The 21,593-nt window shown below is 38.0% G+C and overlaps 1 protein-coding gene across 1 annotated transcript; it reads right to left on the bottom strand.

Annotated features, from left to right (window-relative positions):
- Window positions 1-1,008: 1,008 nt before the first annotated feature.
- Window positions 1,009-19,581, bottom strand: LOC104216308 (G patch domain-containing protein TGH). The gene is made up of 16 exons (XM_009766331.2): window positions 19,308-19,581; window positions 18,649-18,739; window positions 18,441-18,535; window positions 17,899-17,999; window positions 17,245-17,306; window positions 17,087-17,161; window positions 14,964-15,115; window positions 13,744-13,819; window positions 13,579-13,665; window positions 13,400-13,477; window positions 7,939-8,083; window positions 5,871-6,360; window positions 5,115-5,396; window positions 4,908-5,036; window positions 3,350-3,571; window positions 1,009-2,281 (listed from the first exon to the last, which is right to left on the bottom strand). Exons 1-16 carry the CDS (start codon window positions 19,440-19,442, stop codon window positions 1,481-1,483), a joined length of 3,021 nt encoding a protein of 1,006 aa, XP_009764633.1. The 5' UTR covers window positions 19,443-19,581; the 3' UTR covers window positions 1,009-1,480.
- Window positions 19,582-21,593: the final 2,012 nt, after the last annotated feature.

The raw sequence follows: 21,593 nt of genomic DNA on the forward strand, positions 1-21,593 counted from the left end.
TGGTAAGATTCATGTAGATTAAGACTAATTCCCCCCGTCCCCTTCCCCTGGTTTCTTCTCTTTTCTCCCCAACAGAAAGGAAAGAAAATGTGTCTCTGTATTTTTTTTATGTAGACATTAAAGCAGTTAGGTGCGTATTGATTAGCTAATCCAGTGGAACCATTGTGGCTATGATTTGAGTTGACATGGAGACTGCAGAGTGTTTTTCAAGTAAATTTGTCCGCCAGTTGGCTAAAGCATTCCCTTGCCAGAAAGCATTACCAACCAATATAAATACAGGGAACAGCAAGTGAATATTAAAAGAGGAATGGTGACAGATTGTCAAATTTTAGAAAGACTGTTAGCAATAATACAAAGGGAATTTTGGGGGTACAGTTGACTCCAGCAGATAAGACGCACCGTAGGTCATCCTCGGCCTTCTTCGTTTTCGATGAAAAAAAAAATGTCTATCTCCAAAAGCGTTTTCCTTCCCCTGCCACACCTCCCTCCCTTCGTCGAGCCTTTCCTTTAATGGTTGGGGAAAGCCCTACAGGTAAAATACAGGAAAAAAAGGGATGGATTTCAACCTTGCTTTTTTAGGTCTCACGCTAGCTTTTGACTTATATGGCGCTTAGGCCTAAGGTCAAGTAGTTTGCCTGTAGGCGAGGTAACAGGAATTACTTCGACAATTCGTCGAACTGATCCTTATAACTTGTAAAGGCAACTAGCTTATACTTAGTAGGAAGTAAAATCACTTCACCCATGTAAGGCAGTATCCTTTTCTAGAGCTTGATATGGGATCAATTACTCTATCATCGTCATTCCACAGGTTTTTTCATTTTAAAGGATGGAGAATGCAAAGCTCTATCTAGCAATGCATCAGCTTAACAAGTAAACTTCCGACAAGCAAGCCATAAACCAGTTGCGACGTCCTTCCCAGGTATACATTTGCCATTTTTCAGTGCAACCTCCAAAGAAGAAAAGAAAATTGAAAAGAAAAAAGAGTATTGGAAAAATTGAAGCAGGATAGATAGAAAAATCCACTTGCTCAGATAGTAAAAAAGGAATCACATACAACATAGAACGTACAAACCAATTCCCAAGACCTCAGAAAGAAATATAGGTGGCCTGCTTTACCATTAAATAAGTCTTTAAACCATGAAACAGATATTCAGACCAACCCTACAATTATACAACTGTGTACAATGAAAAGCTCGATGGATGAGATGAGCCAGAGCAGACTGAATGAAGATGATCACTTGGCAAGTCGAAGGATTTTCCTAGTGAGATCTTCAGCATCCTGTCTCTTGGCACCTATTGATTGACCAAAGAGCACGAGCTCTCTGCATAGTGCTCAAATGGGCACAAAGCAGTAAAAGCAAGTAGCATGAACTGATCCAGTAGAAACAAACCATTTATCTGGAACATCGTGGATATTTATTCAGCAATGAATTAAAGTAGTTCCTTAAATCCATTTCAATTGGGCAGATGATAAAATGTTTCAGTTCCTGTATCTACGCTTCTCTCTCTTAGCTTCTCTACGTTCTTTTTCTGAACCACCGTGACGAGAATGTCTACTAGGACTTCGAGAGTCTCTCCTTCTATGTTTATGGTGCTTTGAGTGCCTTCTACTACTCTTTTCCTGAGATGATTTTTTCTTTCGTGACCTTGAACGATGACGGTCTTTATAATCTTCGGATGAATGAGAAGAGGCATCCCCATCTGGACTGCTGCTTCTGTGAGCTCGCCTGCGCTTTCTATCAATTTCATCTTCTGATGAACTGCTGCTCTTATTTTGGTGCTGATCTCCTTTTGCTTTTGCAAGTATATGTGCTTGAGTTTCCTTTTCAAACCTATTTTTTTCAACATCATCCCCGTATCTTTCAGTTACACTTCCTCCGCGACCATTTCTCTGAGAGTTGATATCTATAGTTCCTTCTCTACTAGATCTACCTTCTCGAGAGATGTTCTGATTACTATTTCCTACTGCCAATACTGGATCTGACAAATCCGCACCAACAGTGTGGGAGGCGGATGATGCATTACCAGTTTGGTTAATGCTCTTTGCTCCCAGATCTACCGGAACAGCATCCTTTTTAGCTGGGTTACTGGTTTTGTTTTCTGGCAAAGGCATATCGACAGGAACCTCCAAACCTAGTTCTTTGCCCAATGATTCTAAGAAGTCACCAGCTATTAAGCGATTTAAAGTTGTATTAGCAGCTTCAACCTTCTTTTGAGGATACTCTGCAACATTCTGATTGCTAGTTTCTGCTTCATCATCCGAATCATCAGAGAATATAGCCTACAGATGAATATTGAACAATACGATAGGCTGTAAGCTTATGCAAAGGAGACAAAGCACACTAGGTAAATGAATTCATACTACTCGCTCATCAGCAGCTTGATCTTACAATCTCTAAGAAAAGCACCCAACCCCATCCCATCACACACCAGGGAACAAAGCACATTAGATAATTGAAGTCACACTACTCGCTCATTAGCAGATTGATCTTAAAAACTCTAAGAAAACCACCCAACCCCATCCCACTCCAACAGAAGGGGAAAAAAAAGAAGAAAAAACATATCTGCTAGAAACAACCTATGTTGCGCGGACTCTCCAAAATATAGCCGCACCCGTGTCGGATCCTTCAGAAATGCACTACTTTTGGAGGATCCGACACATATCCGGCCACATTTTTGGAGAGTCCGAGCAGCATAGGAAACAGCAGTAAGGCAGTTGCAAATTGAACTACTTTTTAAAATAATCAATATCAGCAAAAAAGCATCCTTCTTCAGGCAATGCACTAGGAAACTGAACCAACTAACCCAAGCAGTAGCTAAGTTCATGAGATTTCCAACTTGATCCACAAAGCAGGGAGGAATTCCTGAGAACAATAGCCCCAATCAGAAAGCAATAGAACCCGCCACTCACCCATTCGTGGAACTAGAAATTGAGAAGAAAATAAGCCATCCCAACCCTTCTTCAAACAAAGAAAAATGAGAGAAGAAACATTCCACACTTCCATCCCTTTTGACCTCCGTAAAAGTACCACCTATCCCTTTTGACCTCCCTAAAAAAACTAAGTAATCGAAAGCACTAGTTTTTTTAACCTAATCTAAAAGCACTAGTTTCTAACCTCGTTTTTGTAACCTCGAGGTTACGATCTATCACATACATCTGATACATCTGATATACAACCTCATCAAGGAGCAAATAGAAGCGCTTATTGCGGATATATTATCGTTGTCCCAATAGCAAAATCAGTATTGTGAATATCCCAAATAAGAGAGAACTTAGCAAGAATAGTCTCCTTTCAATAAGGAACTACAGTATACTTTAACAACTGATTTGGACAAGAAGACTAAATACCTTGTACAAATCAACAGGCCTTTCAACATTTTCTGGTTCTGTCTCAACCTCAATTTCCTGGTCAACCATTAGTTTTCCTTCTTTACGGCCTTCCTGGACTCGGAGAGAGGATTCGATCCTATCCCCAGAAACATCATCTTCTTCAAGCTTTGCAGCTTTAACAGAATCAGGCAAAAATACAAGTGAGTCCAATTTGCTCCTCGAGCGTGGAGCTGGGGGTGGCTGCATAATACAAGATAGAGCTCAGTCAACTTTGGTGATACATGGCAAAAGAATTAGATAAAGATGTATTGAATGACTTCAGAATTAGATAATAACAACTCACCTATTTATATATATCTAAACAATATGTCTAACAAGGACAATATCTAATTTAAAAACTAACACTTCTAACATTCTAACACTATCACTTAACAATCTAACACGCTCTCAGTAATCTTAACATTGTAAGATGCCCCTCAACCTCAAGGCGGGATACCAAATTGAGTTTGCTCATTCTGCGCCTCAATAAATTAAACCCTTGAGAGAATAACACGTAGCCAGTATTTCAAAAAAGCTGCTCGAAAAGTTGTCAAACAAAGGCAGGAAGAGCTGCCGAAAGAATAGGAGGAACTGTGGATGGAGAGAGTGTGACTGGAAAGATCACCAGAACAGTGAGTAGTAGACCACTGTCTGATGACAAAGGAGTTTTTTTATTTTTTATTTTATTTTGCTCTTCTTAGTTTCAATCTTTGTAAAAGACATTCTTATGTCAAAGCCTAAATCAACTTCCAGAACAGAAAATACAAGAGGTGCTGAATGCAAATATAGCAATGACTTTTTTTTAATTGATAAAAAAGGGACTTTTCGTTTTCAAGAGCTGAAGAAAAAGTTAAAAGATTAAAAAAGGCCACATACAAATAAGGTGAATTCTCCCTGGAAACTTGGACTCCCTTAATCTTGCCATATCCATCAAAAAGCAATAATTTACTAGGAGCCAACTAGGTATCTACGGATAACAAGGAGACCCCTTTATCTTCGCAAGTCATAATTACAGCCTACATCACAAGCAAAAGCCTAAATATATCAAATCCATTAAATTCCATGTGAATAACCTAATTCTATTTGGATCACTTAGAGAAGAAATCAGAAAATTCCTACACTCAAGATTCAAGAATGTTTACCGTGACAATCAATTACAGTTAAAAAAAAAAGGAAGGAAAACAACCCGTATCACAATCATCTGTCAACTGTCCTCTCATCTACCAGAACCAACCTCACTGCTAGCGTGAAGATGTGCTTAACTCTTAGCGAATTAGTAGGTACATGTGTTGGTGGGAGGTATCAGGTACCCTGTGGATTAATCGTCCCGGACACCATGGTTTTAAATATATATATAAAAAAAAAGGCTTTCCTGGGAAAACACATGAAGCCCAACTGAACTTTCATAAAAAGAAAAAGTTGATGACTTCAACAACTGCAATTTCTTCAGGAGATACCAGTGCCCAGCCAAAGTACAGGGGTGGAGTTTGATAGATTGACACATAACAATCATGAAATATACACTAATTGTTGGTACCTTGCCCATATAAGGGTCATTAAGATCAAAGCGCTTGCAAAGAAGAGGTGAAGGTCGCCACTGGAATTTCTCCCGTTTTGGATACATTTTTGCTGCCGCTAAACCATCATCTTTACCAAATTTAGGTAGCTGCAACAGACAGCAGTTAAAATCAGGACAAACTGCCAACTTCAAACCATTCACTCAGAAGTTAGATAGTGTACGTGCCTCAGCTCCAGAAGTGAATTGCAATCCTGCAGTAGCTAACGTACTTGAGAAAAACTCATTAGGCGGAACACTTTCCTTTCCCAATTTTCCTTTATTTATTGCCTCGGCTACAGATTCAAATTCTAACCTTTCACGAGCACGAGCAGCTTCTGACATATTACTTGCTCCACCACCATCTTTAGGGCGAAGACCTCCGTGGTATTTTTCCTTCAGAAACTGCTCGAACCTTTCTTGCTTAGCAGGATCATCTTGGAAAGGCTTTGCAGCTTCAGGAAGTTCAGTCTGCAGAAAGGAAGTTCAGAATCAGCAATCACCAAAACAAATTCCAGTTTACGCTGTGGCAAAACTAACTCATGTATGCCTTTCTAACCTCAAATGCATTTTTCATTTTTGAGGCCTTAAACACTAATCTACTAGTTACTCAGCACTAAATCTGAATACAGCTTGCTACATAAACGAGACAACTTTTCAACTAAAAGTAGCCAACTTTGATGATCACTATACATATGACATTTTTACACTTAAAATCGAGGCCAAAAAATTAAGTTTAAAAAAAGAAAAAGGAACCTGGATCCCAAGTATACCAACCTTTGTCTTGGACACCAGAAAAGACAAACAGTAAGACACTACCTTGACCGACCCCTACCAAAGTTGACTTAAAATGGTGCCAAGATAGTTCGTGAAACAACCAAAGATTTATTCAGCCGAAACTGAGTATCAAGCTATACTAAAGCTACCCAGTAGTGAACTACTTACCACTGAAGCAGGTTTAGTAAATGTATCTGAAAGATTGGATGGGAAATTGATCACATCAGCAGATATACCAGCAGTATTTGCGTCTCTCAAACTTCTTTCGATAGGCTTCTCTCCTAATATCTGACCGCGGCTTTCCGCGGTCATCTTCTGCACATTCCGAGACATTTTTGCATCCACCTGTTGTTTGCCTTGATCATTACGTTTCTGTCTCTCCTCCCAAAGTTTCCTTGCATAATAGTCACGACCCATTCCTCCATTCAGGAAACCAAATAAAGGGTTGAACTGATTTTTCTCTCTAGAAATGTCCTCAAGTAATTTACCGGAACGAGCTACTAATGTAGCCAACCCTTCAATCAAGATTCTAAGATTATTATCCTCTGGAGGAGGAACATCAGGGGGAGGGAGATCTGAAGTCTTGTAATCAAAGTCAAGCGGAGCTGCAAACTTATGATGGGGAACAAAATTCTGTGGAATCGCTGGAGGATCAAATCTGTTGACATTGGTGAACAAATATGAGTTAGAGTGAAAAAAATGAAATAAAAGTTGACAAGGTTTCCATCATATGCAAGTGTGACCATACACCTTAAATAACTTAATTTCTTGATCGCATCTAGAGAAATAGCAGCTGTAGAATAGATGAGGAAACAACAAAAGACGGATAAAGGAGTCATTAAATCCTTCATGACCACAACAAAAGCAAAGTAACAACAACAACAAACCCAGTAGTTTCCCACGAGTGGGGTTTGGGGAGAGTAATATGCACGCAGCCTTACCCCAACCCTTAGAATGGCAGAGAGGTTGTTTCCGATAGACCCTCGACTAGAGAACGACAGAAAAAGAGAAAAGGTAATTGCAACAAGTAGGAATAACAACAAGATGAAATAAGATCGAATCAAAGAATGCAGTCAAACTCTAGGTAGTAATAGCCATATATCATACTAACACTAATGCTAGCAAACTGAGTAAGACAAAGAGAAACGCTCGACTACCTATGAACCTTCTACCCTAATCTTTGACCTCCACACTCTCCTGTCTAGGGTCATGTCCTCAGTTAGCTCCAGTTGCGCCATGACCCGCCTAATAACCTCTCCCCAAGACTTCTTAGGCCTACCTCTACCCCTCCTACTGCTCACCGAGGCTAACCGCTCGCACCTTCTAACCGGGGCTTCTATACTTCTCCTCTTAACATGCCCGAACCATCTCAAACTCGCTTCCCGCATCTCAACCTCGCCTCCCACAACAAAAGCAAAGTGACGACCCTTATTGCGGAGAGCTAAAAATTGTTGTGGAAGAACCAAAAAATGGTCTTAGGAATTTTGCTACTAAATTTCTTTATCAATAGAATTTTTCATTTTTCTCTTCTTTTTTTGGATAAAGACTTATCAAGGGATTATAACTTTCCCCTCGAGGCATTACCTTCTATGGGTGCTGAAAACTGAAGGATTCCCACAGTTAGGACATAAGAACATCTGGCCTTTATCATGTCACCAGCTCTCTCATCTTAATATCCACCTCATGTTTGTTAGCTCTATTGCAGCCAATGAATGGCATACAAAACATTCTTTCGGAATCTCATTCTAATAAACAAGGGGAAGTTGTAAATAATAAAAGGCATATTTGTCCAATGGAAGACCAAGACATGACTTGTTTATCTGCATAGTCTGGTACTAAAATGGACAAACCCAGATAGAAAACATGGGGTATAGCTATAGACAGTAATTTGAACATGTTGGGCCATGCATAATAGACATTAAGTGTAAAAACTAAGTCCAAAAATTATTCCAGTTACTGTATCCATTACAAGAGCTTTTTATTTACTTCAATAGTGACATATTGGCTGTTTTTCATCTGGGTGCACCCACAGATGCAGATCCTCTGCTCAAAAACATATCCTTCATCCATCCAAGGAAAAATAAAATGGCATGCTTCAACATTCTTTGCACCATCTGATTTTTTCTATCTTCTAGATTGAACTGTGGTCAAGCAGGCGCAATAAGATAATTAAAGATGGAGAAGATACAAACAGCTTGAGTTTCTTCCGATAAAAGAATAAGTGTCGTGAGAATACCTTTCCAGCTGATAATCGGACTTTGAAGCAGCACTAAAACCAGGTAAAACATCATGCGCCTTCCTGTCCAACAGTTTCAGATTCTCCACCTTTGGTCTTGAAGGCTCTTCAACTTCCTCGACATAAGTCTCTTCGAAGTCATAACCTGTTAAGGAATTATAGCCAAGATAAGAAACTTTCAAGCACAACTACATTTTTGCCCCATACCTCTGCGCTATTACGAGCTGGAGGGATGCGAATAAAGACACAATTAACGCAAAGTCATAAGATCACCCGATACTAGAAGAAAGAAAAATAGTGTGTTACTTTGCAGTTTCCAACCTGCAAACTGGACCAAACGAGCATGCAGGACAACACTTGACTGTATTCAGGAAAAGTCTACTTAGAGAGGGAAAAAAAGTACTGCAAATCCAGGATGGCAAAACGAAGCTATAATCTCTAACTTATAAACACTACTTCTTTCTTGAAAAGTACACATGGGGAAAGAAAAATAGAAGGTAGTAAAGACATTTTGCAAATACAAAAGAAACTTGAGAACGAAAGGGACTTCAATAAAATTGTTAAGTAGTTAGTCATATATAGTGTCCCACATCGAGAAGTAGATACTTATTATTATGTAATCATGTATATAAATAGGGCATTGTACAACATTTTAGATAATTAATAATATTTTTTTCTCGTGCTTTCTCACATGGCATCAGAGCAATCGTGAGATATTTATCGCTGTGCATAAATTCCAGCGACTCCCGGAAAAAAGAAAAAAAAAACAAATAGCCTTTTTCCGGCAAAACAGCACTGTCCGCAAAAAAAAGTCCATATTCGTCTGTATTGTGCAAAAACCAACACCACCACGAGGTAGATCAGCTTTCGGCGATCAACCGGTAAAAATTTCTCCGGCAAACCTCCTCCCACGCGCCCTCACGCGCCGCCGGGAAATTTTTCCGGTGAATCTCCGACGTCACACGCCGGAGCGTGAGGCTTCTTCCGACCATTTTTTTGGCCGAGCTTCTTCGGGACAGCCTGGTTGCACAGTAATTCCGATCCTACTCATACCTTTTTCTTTTTATTCCGATCACTTTGAGATTTTTCGGCAACTACACTGACTTTCCGGCAGCTACAGTTATTTTTCCGACGAAACTTTTTTTTGATAGATTACTCGGGAGGTTATTCCGAGTCTTTTCATTCAAGTTTAAATCAAATTCCGACCACTTTTATATTCTCCGGTGCAACATTATAATGGCATTCATATCAGAAGCCTTTAACTCACAATCAGTTGGATCCAATCCAGATGGTTTCTTTACCAGATTATATTGAGTTCCTTCAGTACAAAGCATGTAAACAGACATCTTCAGGGATAGCTTTCATTGTTCAAAGAGATAGTAGTGTGACTTGTGTCTCCCAATCTTCAACCCCTGAGTCTTGGGTCATTGATTTAGGTGCATCTGATCATATTTCTGGTAACAAATCTTTTTTCACTAGCATTTCGTATTCTAAATCTCTTCCAACAGTCACAATGGCCAATGGGTCTCAAACCATGGCAACTACAATACGTCAAGCAAGTTTACTTTCTTCCTTACCTTTAGATTCTGTTCTTTATGTTCCCAATAGTCCTTTTAATCTCACTGTCGTTAGTTGCTTAGCCAAATCACTTAAATGCGTTGTTTTGTTTCTTGATGACCTTGTTTATACAGGAACGCAATACGGGGCGGATCATTGGTACCTGCATGAATCAGATGAACTTTATTACCTTATCCTTGCAAAATCACATGGCCTCACATCTTGTCTTCCTTCAATAACTTGTCTTGTTACTGATTCACCAAATTTATCACATAAATGGTTGGGACATCCCAGTTTGTCAAAACTCCAGAAAACAGTACCTGGTTTATCTCACTTGTCCACTCTCGAGTATGAGTCATGTCAGCTCGGTAAGCATACCCGCTCCCATTTCCCTCGGCGTCTTGATAATCGAACAAAGTCATCTTTAACTTTAGTCCATTCAGATGTCTGAGGTCCTAGTCGGGGCAGTTCTACCTTGGGATTCCGCTACTTTGTCAGTTTCATTGATGATTATTCCAGGTGCACTTGGATATTTTTTATGAAAAATCGGTCTCAGTTGTTTTCTATTTTCCAGACCTTCCACGCTGAAATTCAAAATCAATTTGGGGTTTCTATCCGCACATTTCGTAGTGATAATGCCCTCGAGTATTTGTCTTCCCCATTTCAGCAGTTTATGAACTCTCATGGGATCATTCATCAAACATCTTGTTCATACACATCTCAACAAAATGGGGTAGCTAAAAGAAAGAATAGACATCTTATTGAAAATGCTCGTACCCTACTCATACAATCTCATGTTCCGTTGCGTTTTTGGGGGATGCAGTTCTTAATCTTGTTATCTTATTAATCGTATGTCATCTTCGGCTATCCAGAATCAAGTTCCATTTTCTGTCCTGTTTCCTCACTTACCTTTATTCTCTCTTCCACCCTGTGTCTTTGGAAGCACGTGTTTTGTTCATAACCTTACTCCGGAAAAAGATAAGTTAGTTCATCGTGCTCTTAAGTGCGTAGGTTACTCGAGAACGCAAAAGAGGTATCGATGTTATTCTCCTGACCTCCAGCGGTACCTTATGTCAGCTGATGTTACCTTCTTTGAAACGCAATCATACTTCATAGGTCCAGGTAATCACTTAGATATTTCTGAGGTGCTACCAGTTTCATCTTTTGGAGATTCAGTCACTATCTCTCATTCATCTTCCTCTACAAATCCAGCTCCAACACTTACAGCTCCTGTTGCAGCTCCAACACCTATAGCTCCAGTTCCACCACTTATAGCTCCGGTTCTACCACCTAGTCCAGTTCAACCTTCTGCAACTCCACCACTCTTGACTTATCATCGTCATCCACATCCAGCATCAGGCCCAGGTGATTCACGTCCTGCATCAGATTTTGCACCTACTGCGGACTTGTCTCCTCTTAGTCAACCAATTGCACTCTGCAAAGGTGTACGATCCACACTTAATCCTAATCCTCATTATGTCGGTTTAAGTTATCATCAACTGTCATCACCTCATTATGTTTTTATATCATCTTTGTCCATTGTTTCTATCCCTAGTCTACAGGTGAGGCACTATCTCATCCAGAATGGCGACAGGCTATGATTGACGAGATGTTTGCTTTACATGTGAGTGGCACTTGGGAGCTTGTTCCTCTTCCTACAGGTAAGTCTACTGTTGGTTGTCTTTGGGTTTATGCAATCAAAGTCTGCCCCGATGGCCAGGTTAATCGGCTTAAGGCTCGTCTAGTTGCAAAAGGATACACTCAGATTTTTGGGCTTGATTATAGTGACACTTTCTCTCCCGTGGCTAAAGTAGCATATGTTCGTCTCTTTTTGTCCATGGCTGTTGTACATCATTGGCCTCTTTATCGGCTAGACATTAAGAATGTTTTTCTCCACGATGATCTTAAGGAAGAAATAATATAGAGCAACTACCTGGTTTTGTTGCTCAAGGGGAGTCTAGTGGTCTTGTATGCCGATTGCGCAAGTCACTATATGGTTTGAAACAATCCCCTCGAGCTTGGTTTGGCAAATTTAGCACAATTATTCAGGAGTTCGGTATGACTCTTAGTGAAGCTAATAACTCAGTATATTATTGGCATTCTACTCCTAATCTGTGTATTTATCTGGTGGTTTATGTTGATGATATTGTTATTACCGGCAATGATCATGATGGTATTACTAATCTGAAGCAGCATCTCTTTCAGCACTTCAGTATTTTCTAGGTATTGAGGTCGCTCAGTCTAGCTCAGGTATTGCTATTTCATAGCGGAAGTATAGCTTAGACATTCTTGAGGAGACTGGAATGATGTGCTGCAGACCTATTAACACTCCTATGGATCCGAATGCTAAGCTTTTGCCTGGACAGGGGGAGCCTCTTTGAGATCCTACGAGATATAGAAGGATGGTTTGCAAATTGAATTACCTCACAGTGACTAGACCTGACATTTCTTTTCCGGTGAGTAAGCAACCCCCACTTCTAACCAAGAGGTTGTGAGTTCGAATCACCCCAAGAGCAAGGTGGGGAGTTCTTGGTGGGAAGAAAGTCGAGGGTCTATTTGAAACAGCCTCTGTACCCATGGTAGGGTTAAGGTCTGCGTACACACTACCCTCCTCATACCCCACTAGTGGGATTATACTAGGTTGTTGTTGTTGTTGAATGTTGTAAGTCAGTTTATGGATTCTCCCTGTGATAGTCACTGGGATGCAGTTGTTCGCATTCTTCGGTATATAAAGTCAGCTCCAGGCAAAGGATTACTATTCGAGGATCAAGGCCACGAGCAGATTGTTGGGTACACAGATGCTGATTGGGCAGGATCACCTTCTGATAGGCATTCTACGTCTGGATATTGTGTTCTAGTAGGAGGTAATTTGGTCTCTAGGAAGAGCAAGAAATAGAATATAGTTGCTCGATCTAGCCCGAAGCCGAATATCGGGCCATAGCTATGGCAACATGTGAGCTAGTTTGGGTCAAGCAGTTGCTCAAAGAGTTGAAGTTCGGACAAATCAGCAAAATGGAACTGGTGTGTGATAATCAAGTTGCTCTTCATATTGCGTCAAATCCGGTGTTCCATGAGAGGACTAAACACATTGAGATCGACTATCACTTTGTCAGAGAAAAGATACCCTCAGGAGATATTGTTACAAAGTTTGTGAAGTCGAATGATCAACTAGCAGATATTTTCACTAAGTCTCTCACTGGTTCTCGTATTAGTTACATCTGTAACAAGCTCGGTACATATGATTTATATGCACCGACTTGAGGGGGAGTGTTAAGTAGTTAGTCATGTATAGTGTCCCACATCGGGAAGTAGATACCTATTATTATGTAATCACTGTATATAAATAAGGCATTGTACAACACTTTAGATAATTAATAATATTTTTCTCCCGTGCTTTCTCACAAAAATTACTTGAAAAGTGCACCAGAGTGCATTTTGCACCCCAGTAAATGGACTTCTATTAAACCTTACTTCTGCATTTTGCACCAATGAAATTCCCCATTGATAACATATGAATTTCAAACTTTTTATGCCTCAATTTCCTATCCCGAACTTTTGGTTCACCAACCACTACTCCCTCCCCCTCCCTGGGGCCAGTCAATGAGCATAAACTTTTTTGATAGTAATAAAGAATTTCATTAAAGATCAATGAGCATAAACTCAGTGGCGGTGCTTGGTATAACCATAAGCAGCACCAGAGTTTCTGCAACAAAAAGGAATAGACACAACCGGAAAAAAATGATCTTGTCTTCATAAGAGAAGAATAAAAGAAGGCAGCAGAGGAATTTCCATAGTCCATATTCCTACAACTAATTTACTGATTCTTGCACTTATCAGTAAAAACCTGAATTTATTTGTTTATTTTTGCGAACTTGATTTACTGCCAAAAGGAGAAGACATAAACCTGATGCATACACATCTTCATCTTCAACATCAAGATCTTCAAGTGCCCCAATACCAAATCCAGGAGCAACCCTTCCTGCTGATAAAATCAACCCAAATAGCTAAAGAGCCTACATAGATAATGTAGTCTTTGAAAGAAGATAAAAGGTACTATATGAAAACACATGGATTAAATCTTACATTTGAAACCAAATAGGCTATCCTTCAAGACTAGAGGTTCTCGATGCCCGATTTCCCTACTCTTAGACATCCGTGACCTCTTCTTTTCTGAAATAAGCAAAGCAGTTAGCCACTGACAATATAAGAGCTCAGCTAATGTTTTCTCTTTATTGAGACATTAAGTACCTCTAAACTCAGGAGCATGTTTGTAAGGATCATAGCCTAAACCATGCAAGTCCTCCTTTGGGTTTAGCACATAAACCTAAATAAGTAAAGAAACAACCCGGAAAAAAGTTAGGGAACCAAGCATCCCAAAGCATAAATTAAAAGAGAGCATAGAAATTTCTGTAAGAATACAAAACCACTACTTTTGTTATCAAAAAGAAAAAGAAAGAACGCAAGCAAATGACAATCTTCTGATCTCGCTTACAACCATGTAGTAGGAACGAATGCATCCAACCCAAATGGAGAATCCCATTTTGTCTTTATCAGTTCTCAAATACTGAAAACTCAAAAGATTTCATGAAAAAAGGAATGCATTGAGAAAGAGAGTTTCTTGCCATTGAATGGCATGACAAAAAGACTGTTTCTTGGAGTAATCAATCTCCAAAGGCCTGTGTGCACTTTTTTTTTAGATCTTTAATTGATTTACATCTTATAATGTTGTCAATTGAGGCCAGCTTTCGTTCTCCTTTTACTCTTCATTTTCTAAGAAAATTATTTTTGTCAGAACAATGTCGGGCAAAGGAACTATGTTAGGTCGGCAAATACATGCAATGAGTTAGTATGTTGTAATCTAAATTCCCTTCGCATGTAACATGTTCATAGAAGATGTTATATTATTCATTATCCAGGGTAACATAGGTCAATCACTAGATTCAGTTGACATCCCCTTCTTTCACCAAACAAAAAAGTGAATAGAATAAACTTGAGAAATCATACAATCAAAAAGTTCAGTACAGATAACCTCACTTTGTTCTAGTTGAAACTTGAAAGAGAAAGAAAAAACTGAGATCCACACATCAGGCACTCCTAAAAGATTAGGGGCATAAGTTATAAGAAACGAATGCTTTAAGAAAATCGATAGCATCATTGTATCGCCCAAAAAAAAGAAGAAAAAAGACAGCAAAATCTCGCAGTCTTCCACTCACACTGGCCACGCCAGTAACATAAACAGACTAAATGAAGCATTACCATGAGGATGAGATGCAATTAATAAAACGCTGAAACAGTCAACTTTCAAAATTGTAACAGAAATATAAAGCCCTAGATGATGAAAAAAGACTTGAAGATATAAAGCATCAGACACACCAAGACGGTGAAACAGTCAACTTCCAAAATTGCAACAGAAATATAAAGCCCTAGATGATGAAAAAAGACTTGAAGATATAAAGCATCAGACACACCGGTGTGCTCTTCGAAAACTGACTCCCATCATCAGTTGGTAGATCCACAATATTATCAGCAGCATCTTCAACTAGCCCTGAGCGCAAAGGTTGTGTGTTGACATCAGCAAAAGAAAATGCAAGAAAAGCTTTTCTTGCCTCTCTCCTAGCATCTGCAGATCAAAAAGAGAGAGACGTGTTTACTGAATATACATATTCCAACAAATCCACTCATAGTTTTTTTTTTGTTGATAAAGTAATCTACTCAGTTCATAAAGCATGAGAATTAAATATTTAACTTCAAAATTATTGGGTAACAATGATCAAACACTACACCCAAAAAATTACGCCAAGAACAAAGGCAAGAATTGACTGTCCTACAATGAAAGCTCAAACAGGTAGCCCCAATATTTTTATGATGCTAACCGGTAACCCCAACTCTCTATGAAGGTATTCTTCAACACCAAATATGTACCATAAATGTACATGAAAAATGTTAGGCATCATTAAAATAACTCTCTAGAAACAAAGGAAAAGGAATTCTGATGAAACTTGTAAAACAAGTTCACACTTCCTTAGCACCCGCGGCCTAGTGGTCAATGAACTGGGAGGAGAACCATGGGGTCTCTACATCAAGTCACTTGGTGATTTCTTCCTATCAGCCCAAGTTTTAGAGGGCAGAACTACTGGGTACTTGTATTCGTGAGAGGTAGCAAGTATCCGGTGGATAGTCAAGGTGCGCTAAAGTTGGCCCAGACACCATTGTCATTAAAAAAAATAAGTTCACACTTCCTTCCGGTCTAAATAGCTTTCTTAAACCAGTGCAAAAGTACTCTAGTAAGGTCAATTTGTCAACTCCGATATGTTTGCTTCTGACAATATGTCAAGAACTGATTGGACTATACAAATTTTCAATATCAAACTAAAGTTCTACCAGAGCCAAACAACTAGTTAAAGCATTCTGCAAAAATTAGTGGAAATTCATGATGGCTTGCTCCCAGTCTTAACAGTTATCTTCGAGCAGCTTAAAAGCTGCCCAATTAAGTCATTGCTAAAGTTCTTTTCACGCTTGTTTTCAAAAAGCTCAATAAATACTGGTCTAGTATATTTAAGTGTCGGACTGTCTACTGAACTCATCAAGGGACTCAACTACTAGATTAAACTTTCAAGGACAAGAATTGTAGCTTCATACTAAGAGATAATAAGGTACCGACCAGGCATACATCAAAAAGTACCGACCCACATCACCATATACACATTTTGACCACCACTGCTCCCTAATGAGGGCGATAGATCAGCAGACAGACAAGAACATGGTCCCGAAAATCAGTCAGCTTAGTTGAACAAACTTTCACTGAATTCCATTGACTAACAATGGAAGGAATTCTGAAGGATCCTCACAAAAATAGAGATGCATAGAACAATTGTGGTTTTTGCTGGAGCGGTACATAACAAAATTCACAAATGTTCCAAAACCTCAAGTTATGAATCTTTAGATAATCATATCCTTGTGGGTATTGGCTTTAAACTGAAGCTTTCTATATGAAAAAGTGAGCAGAAAATCTTAAGAAATAAAAAATTTATTCACTTGACTGAGCACCACACTAAAAAGACCAGAAATTACATTCAAATTCCGAAATTTTCAAAAGCACAACTAAAAAATGGCAGCCCGGTGCACTAAGCTCCCGCTATGCGCGGGGTCCGGGGAAGGGTCGGACCACAAGGGTCTATAATATGCAGTCTTACCCTGCATTTCTGCAAGAGGTTGTTTCCACGGCTTGAACCCGTGACCTTCTGGTCACATGGAGACAACTTTATCAGCTACGCCAAGGCTCCCCTTCAATCAAAAGCACAACTAAGGCTATGAAAATTGAATTTTCAGAATTCAAAAGGAATACCATCTTCTAGTTGGGTTTTCCACTTCATATTTGATATTACCTCCCTATAACACATATAAATATGGAAAATATTTGTAATACTCCCCAATCTTACCCAGCCAAACAAAAACATAAACAATTTGAAGCATGTATGGCTAAATTACATCCGAGACCAATATTGCATGCCAGGAAATGCTCCGTACATTAAAAGTATTCAGCAGACTAAGCATGACATAGGGAAAAGGGGTTTTAAATGTAGACACATACTATATAGGGAATCAGTATGTGAGTCCTTAATTGAGCGACCACATCGCCATCCCATCTTCTGCAGTAATTTGAGCCCTGCCCAAAAAATAAGAATAACATAGTGAGAAATTATTCTCTTCAAGAACAAAAGGTACTTCTCAATGGACATAGAATCAGACCAATGGACTCTGTCGCTGGAAGTACCACTTCGTCCGGAACTGGTCCAGGTATAGCAGAGGGCCTGCAGTACAAGCAAAATTTTAGAAGTATAAAAAGAAGAAGATGAAGGAAAAGAGTAATTAATTTAAAGCTAAAAGAAGGCAATTTAAACATCAAAGGTTCCTTCAATCTAGTTCTACTCGAGTGAAGATGGAACCAACACTAACGAAAAACAGAGAATAAAAGTTTAAACACAACAATTAACTGAGTCATGTTAAATAGGGTAGGCTGGCACGGACAGCATAGGTAAACGCAGCAAATAAGGGAAGCTATACTCCTGGTACATCGAGAAAACTATTCATTCGCAATGTCGACTACATCTGTTGCTGAGAATAATATATGTACATCAAGGAGGCGACTATCTCACCCATTATGCGGTCATTTAATAATCACAAGAACCTTTTTAGGAAGATGCAAAGCATATATGATATAGTGACGAAAGAACATGCCTTAATGTAAAATGGACATAAATCCTTTCAATAACAGTAAAAATTGTGCAGCAAGACTGCAAGAAACAGGGTTGCACTTCATGAGGAGGATATTAAGATTACAACAGTCTAAGCTAACAGACTAATAATTTTATACATAAGAAGCAGCTAAACATAATAGAACACCTCTGATTTTGCTCCTTCTCAGCTTGTTTACGAGCAACTTCAGCAGCAGTAAATCCAAATGTATCATACTGCATCGATGTCCCCAGACGACCCTCCATTTCCTATGATGTAAAACTAGAGTAAGCTTCTAGGGAAACAGAAACAATAATGAACGGATGATCAGTACCAGCTCAACTCAAAAACATGTCATTTTAAGCTTCCAGATAATTCACAAAATGAGCACCATGAAGCCGTAAAAGCTAGCATTGCCAAGGCAACGGTGGAGACCGTGTGATTAACCAGTAAACGTATATTCTCTCAAAAATTCTCTGTCAAAGTAAATACACGGAGTTTGTATTTGCAAAAGGACGTCAACTGATAATAAATTATCTTTTGAGTAAGCATAGCATCCCTCGCTCTCTCACATTTCCAGCCAAAAGCTGATATATTTTCAGCATATTTATTGAAATTTCTAGGTGTAACTCAAAAGCAAAATAATATACCATTCTATATTCTTATTATAAGTTTATAACTATGAAGAAAATGCAAGAAAGAGAACATACAGCTTTCTCATCATCATCCAAGAAGTTAAAGAGACTCTGTTGTTTGAATTCAGCTCTGTTTTTCCTGGACGACGTAAATGACTGCGGAGTCCATCCTACAACATTGTTATGAATGGTTCAAAAAGAATCTTACATTAGTAGGTCCAATAAAATTATCAAAAGTCACTGAAATGAAGCTCAAACAATAAAATGGGAAATTACACTCTACCCTCTTTAGAGCCAACTGTATTGTAGTATCCAGCGGAAAAGCCACCAGTAAATGCCCCATGAAATCTCCTCCGTCCCTCTTCATCTGTGACCTGAAAATCAATTTCTCTAGTAAGTAAAAAAATCAGATGGAAGAAGATAAACAACAAAGCTTCTGTGGATGAAAAACTTTGATCAAGCACCTATTTTAATCAAAAGTGGGAATGGGAAATAAAATGGGATACAGGTATTAATAAAGTAGTAGGTCGTCTGGTTACCGCGATAAGGATACTAATAGCGGCATAGAATTTGGGATTGTATTTATCCCATGCTTGGTTATGGGTATTGGTTAATATCCGTAGACATTTTATACCAAAATGGTGGTATTACCTATCCCATATAGAGGTGGGGTAGCTAATCCAATGGGATATCCTTGTCTATCCCACAATTGAACCAAACAACCCTAGGTTCGGCAAAAGCGTTAAAACAAATTATCAACTTTCTTATACTATCAATTAAAACTACCTTAAACTCAACACGCGTGATATTTAACCCCCAAAAAAAGGTGCTATGCAATGTGTAAAAAAGGAGGTTACATTGTCCACTGGAACTCAAGTAATTTCACACAAGAAACGAGCAGAAAAAAAAAATCCAAACTCATTAATCCATGAAATCGAGTACCTCTTGTTTCCATGGGGCAAGGGTTCGCAACTGGCCAGAGGCCTCAGCGACGGCCTTCTTCTTGCGGCTGGTCACATCTTCTTCTCGTTCTATAGGTGTTCCGTAGAATACGAAATCTTCCTCGTCGCCATCCATTAATTCAAGAAATTGGCCTCCGATGTACGCAGACAACGGCGTGAATTCTACACTCTACGGGGCTCCGGGCCCCGAATGTCTGGTTTTTTATAATCTCTTCTAGAAACTAGTACAAACAAATTTGGAAATAGAATGGCTTTTCACAATTGTTAATCAACATTTTATACGTTTGGAGTATTTTAATTGGTTTTCCCCTCCTATACCAAGAAAAACAAAATGCTTCTCTCTTTAATACAAGAAACACATTTTGATATTTTATGGCAATAAATTAATACTTTTTTCACCTTAAGTGATTTGTTTATAGTTCAAATTATTGAATGTTTTATTTGAAATTATATTCTTACGTTCATTCAAATATAAATGAAGAAGTTATTTGGTGAATTTGTTAAATATGCTACGGATATTTCTAAATGAATGTTATTAATATTGCGTGTATTATAGATGAAATTATGAATTTTGAATATCACTAGCAAATTGATGAGACAAGTAGTTTTTTAACATTTTTTATTATTTTCTTTAATTAGTTAGATTTATTGGCCAATGGCATTTGAAATTCTTTAATTAGTCAGAGTTATATTTATTGCCTTATTTTTACTCCATGAATATAAAACAATTTGTTATATAAGCAAATACCAATAATATAGATTAAACAATTGTGATATTAAATTATACAAATGCAAATGTTGATGATCTAAATAATATAATAGATTTTGCATTTATAAAGTCACCAATCAATTACATTTGAATTAAGATATGTCACCAATTTTGTTGGTACATATTCTTCACAAAAAGGTTAATAATTTTATGCCAACTGATTCTAAAATCTATCATCCATCAAAATGTAATACAAATTTGATAGTAATAAGAAATGCACAAAGTGGACAAAAAATGTTTCTCTACTGACATAGTTACGAAATTTATTGTCAAGGCAAAAATATATTAAATGAAGTGTTTTAAAAGGCATGGGCATATGGCAAGACGGCGAGACCTAAGCCTTGTGACACGGGGCTAAACTCCATGGATATTTTAATTTTAATATTTTATAAATTAATAAGATAAATATATAAATAAAAATACAATAAACTTATCAAAAGATTCCAAAAAATTTTAAAATTCCTATATGTGTGTGTGACCCCGCGCACACGCATGAATCATACAAAAGAATATTTTACTTAACTTCACACATACATAAAAATGCATTAAACATGTAGCATGACTGTGATAAAGTATACTTGAGTTGTAAAAATGATATTCTAATTCCTAATAATCCTAGGAAAGAAAATGGAAATAGTATAAAATAATTATTTAAAAGTATAAAACTAGAAAACTTATTATGTACGACATAATAGAGTCTCTAAATTAATATATAAACTAGAACGAAACGCCTTCTAAAATACTAATAAATGAATACTCTAAGTTCATTATGTTTGATTCCTTATTTACTGTCAGAAAATAGCTATTAAAAATAAATGTACAAGTGAAAAGTATAAGCATTTTTTTTTATTTGAACCAACTTTATTTATAATTGTCATGCTGCATATGCAAACCTTAACACTTCGCAGTATTGACATTTCAACAAGTACTTTTGCAGTAAAAACTTGACTAGTATAATTAGTAAAAACGAGGCTAGATTTTTTTTATCACTAACTTTTATCTATGAAATTTGTCCAGCGTAGAGCAAATCTTTAATTGTCAAAAATATATGGTGATTCAAATAGGTTGCGTAAGATATACTTTGAAATTGAATCTATGTCTTAATCATACATTTAACTTATGCAATTGACCCGAGTGATGGAATAAAGCTAGAAACTTATTACAGCTAGATTTCGATCGATTTTGAAAGAGTCAAGATCTTCTCTATATTTGTGTGTTTTAGGATTTAAAACGTTCACTTTTCACATACGTTGAAGACTATTTGAGTTCAGAATATATATATATATATATATATTAAGGACCAAAGTCCATTGGTGATATATTTAGGAATAAAAGGCGAATTTTAGCCAGGCTCAATGGTATTCAAACTTCTACTGCTTATCATTCGAGCCACCAAAATTTGGAATCTGCCTTGAAACTTGAATTTAATAATATCCTAAAGATTGAGGAAGACTATTGGAAACTCCGCTTTATAAGTCAATGGCTCAATGAGGGAGA

The sequence above is a fragment of the Nicotiana sylvestris genome, chromosome 3 (genome assembly GCF_000393655.2).
Source record: "Nicotiana sylvestris chromosome 3, ASM39365v2, whole genome shotgun sequence".
In the NCBI taxonomy this organism is placed as follows: Eukaryota; Viridiplantae; Streptophyta; class Magnoliopsida; order Solanales; family Solanaceae; genus Nicotiana; species Nicotiana sylvestris.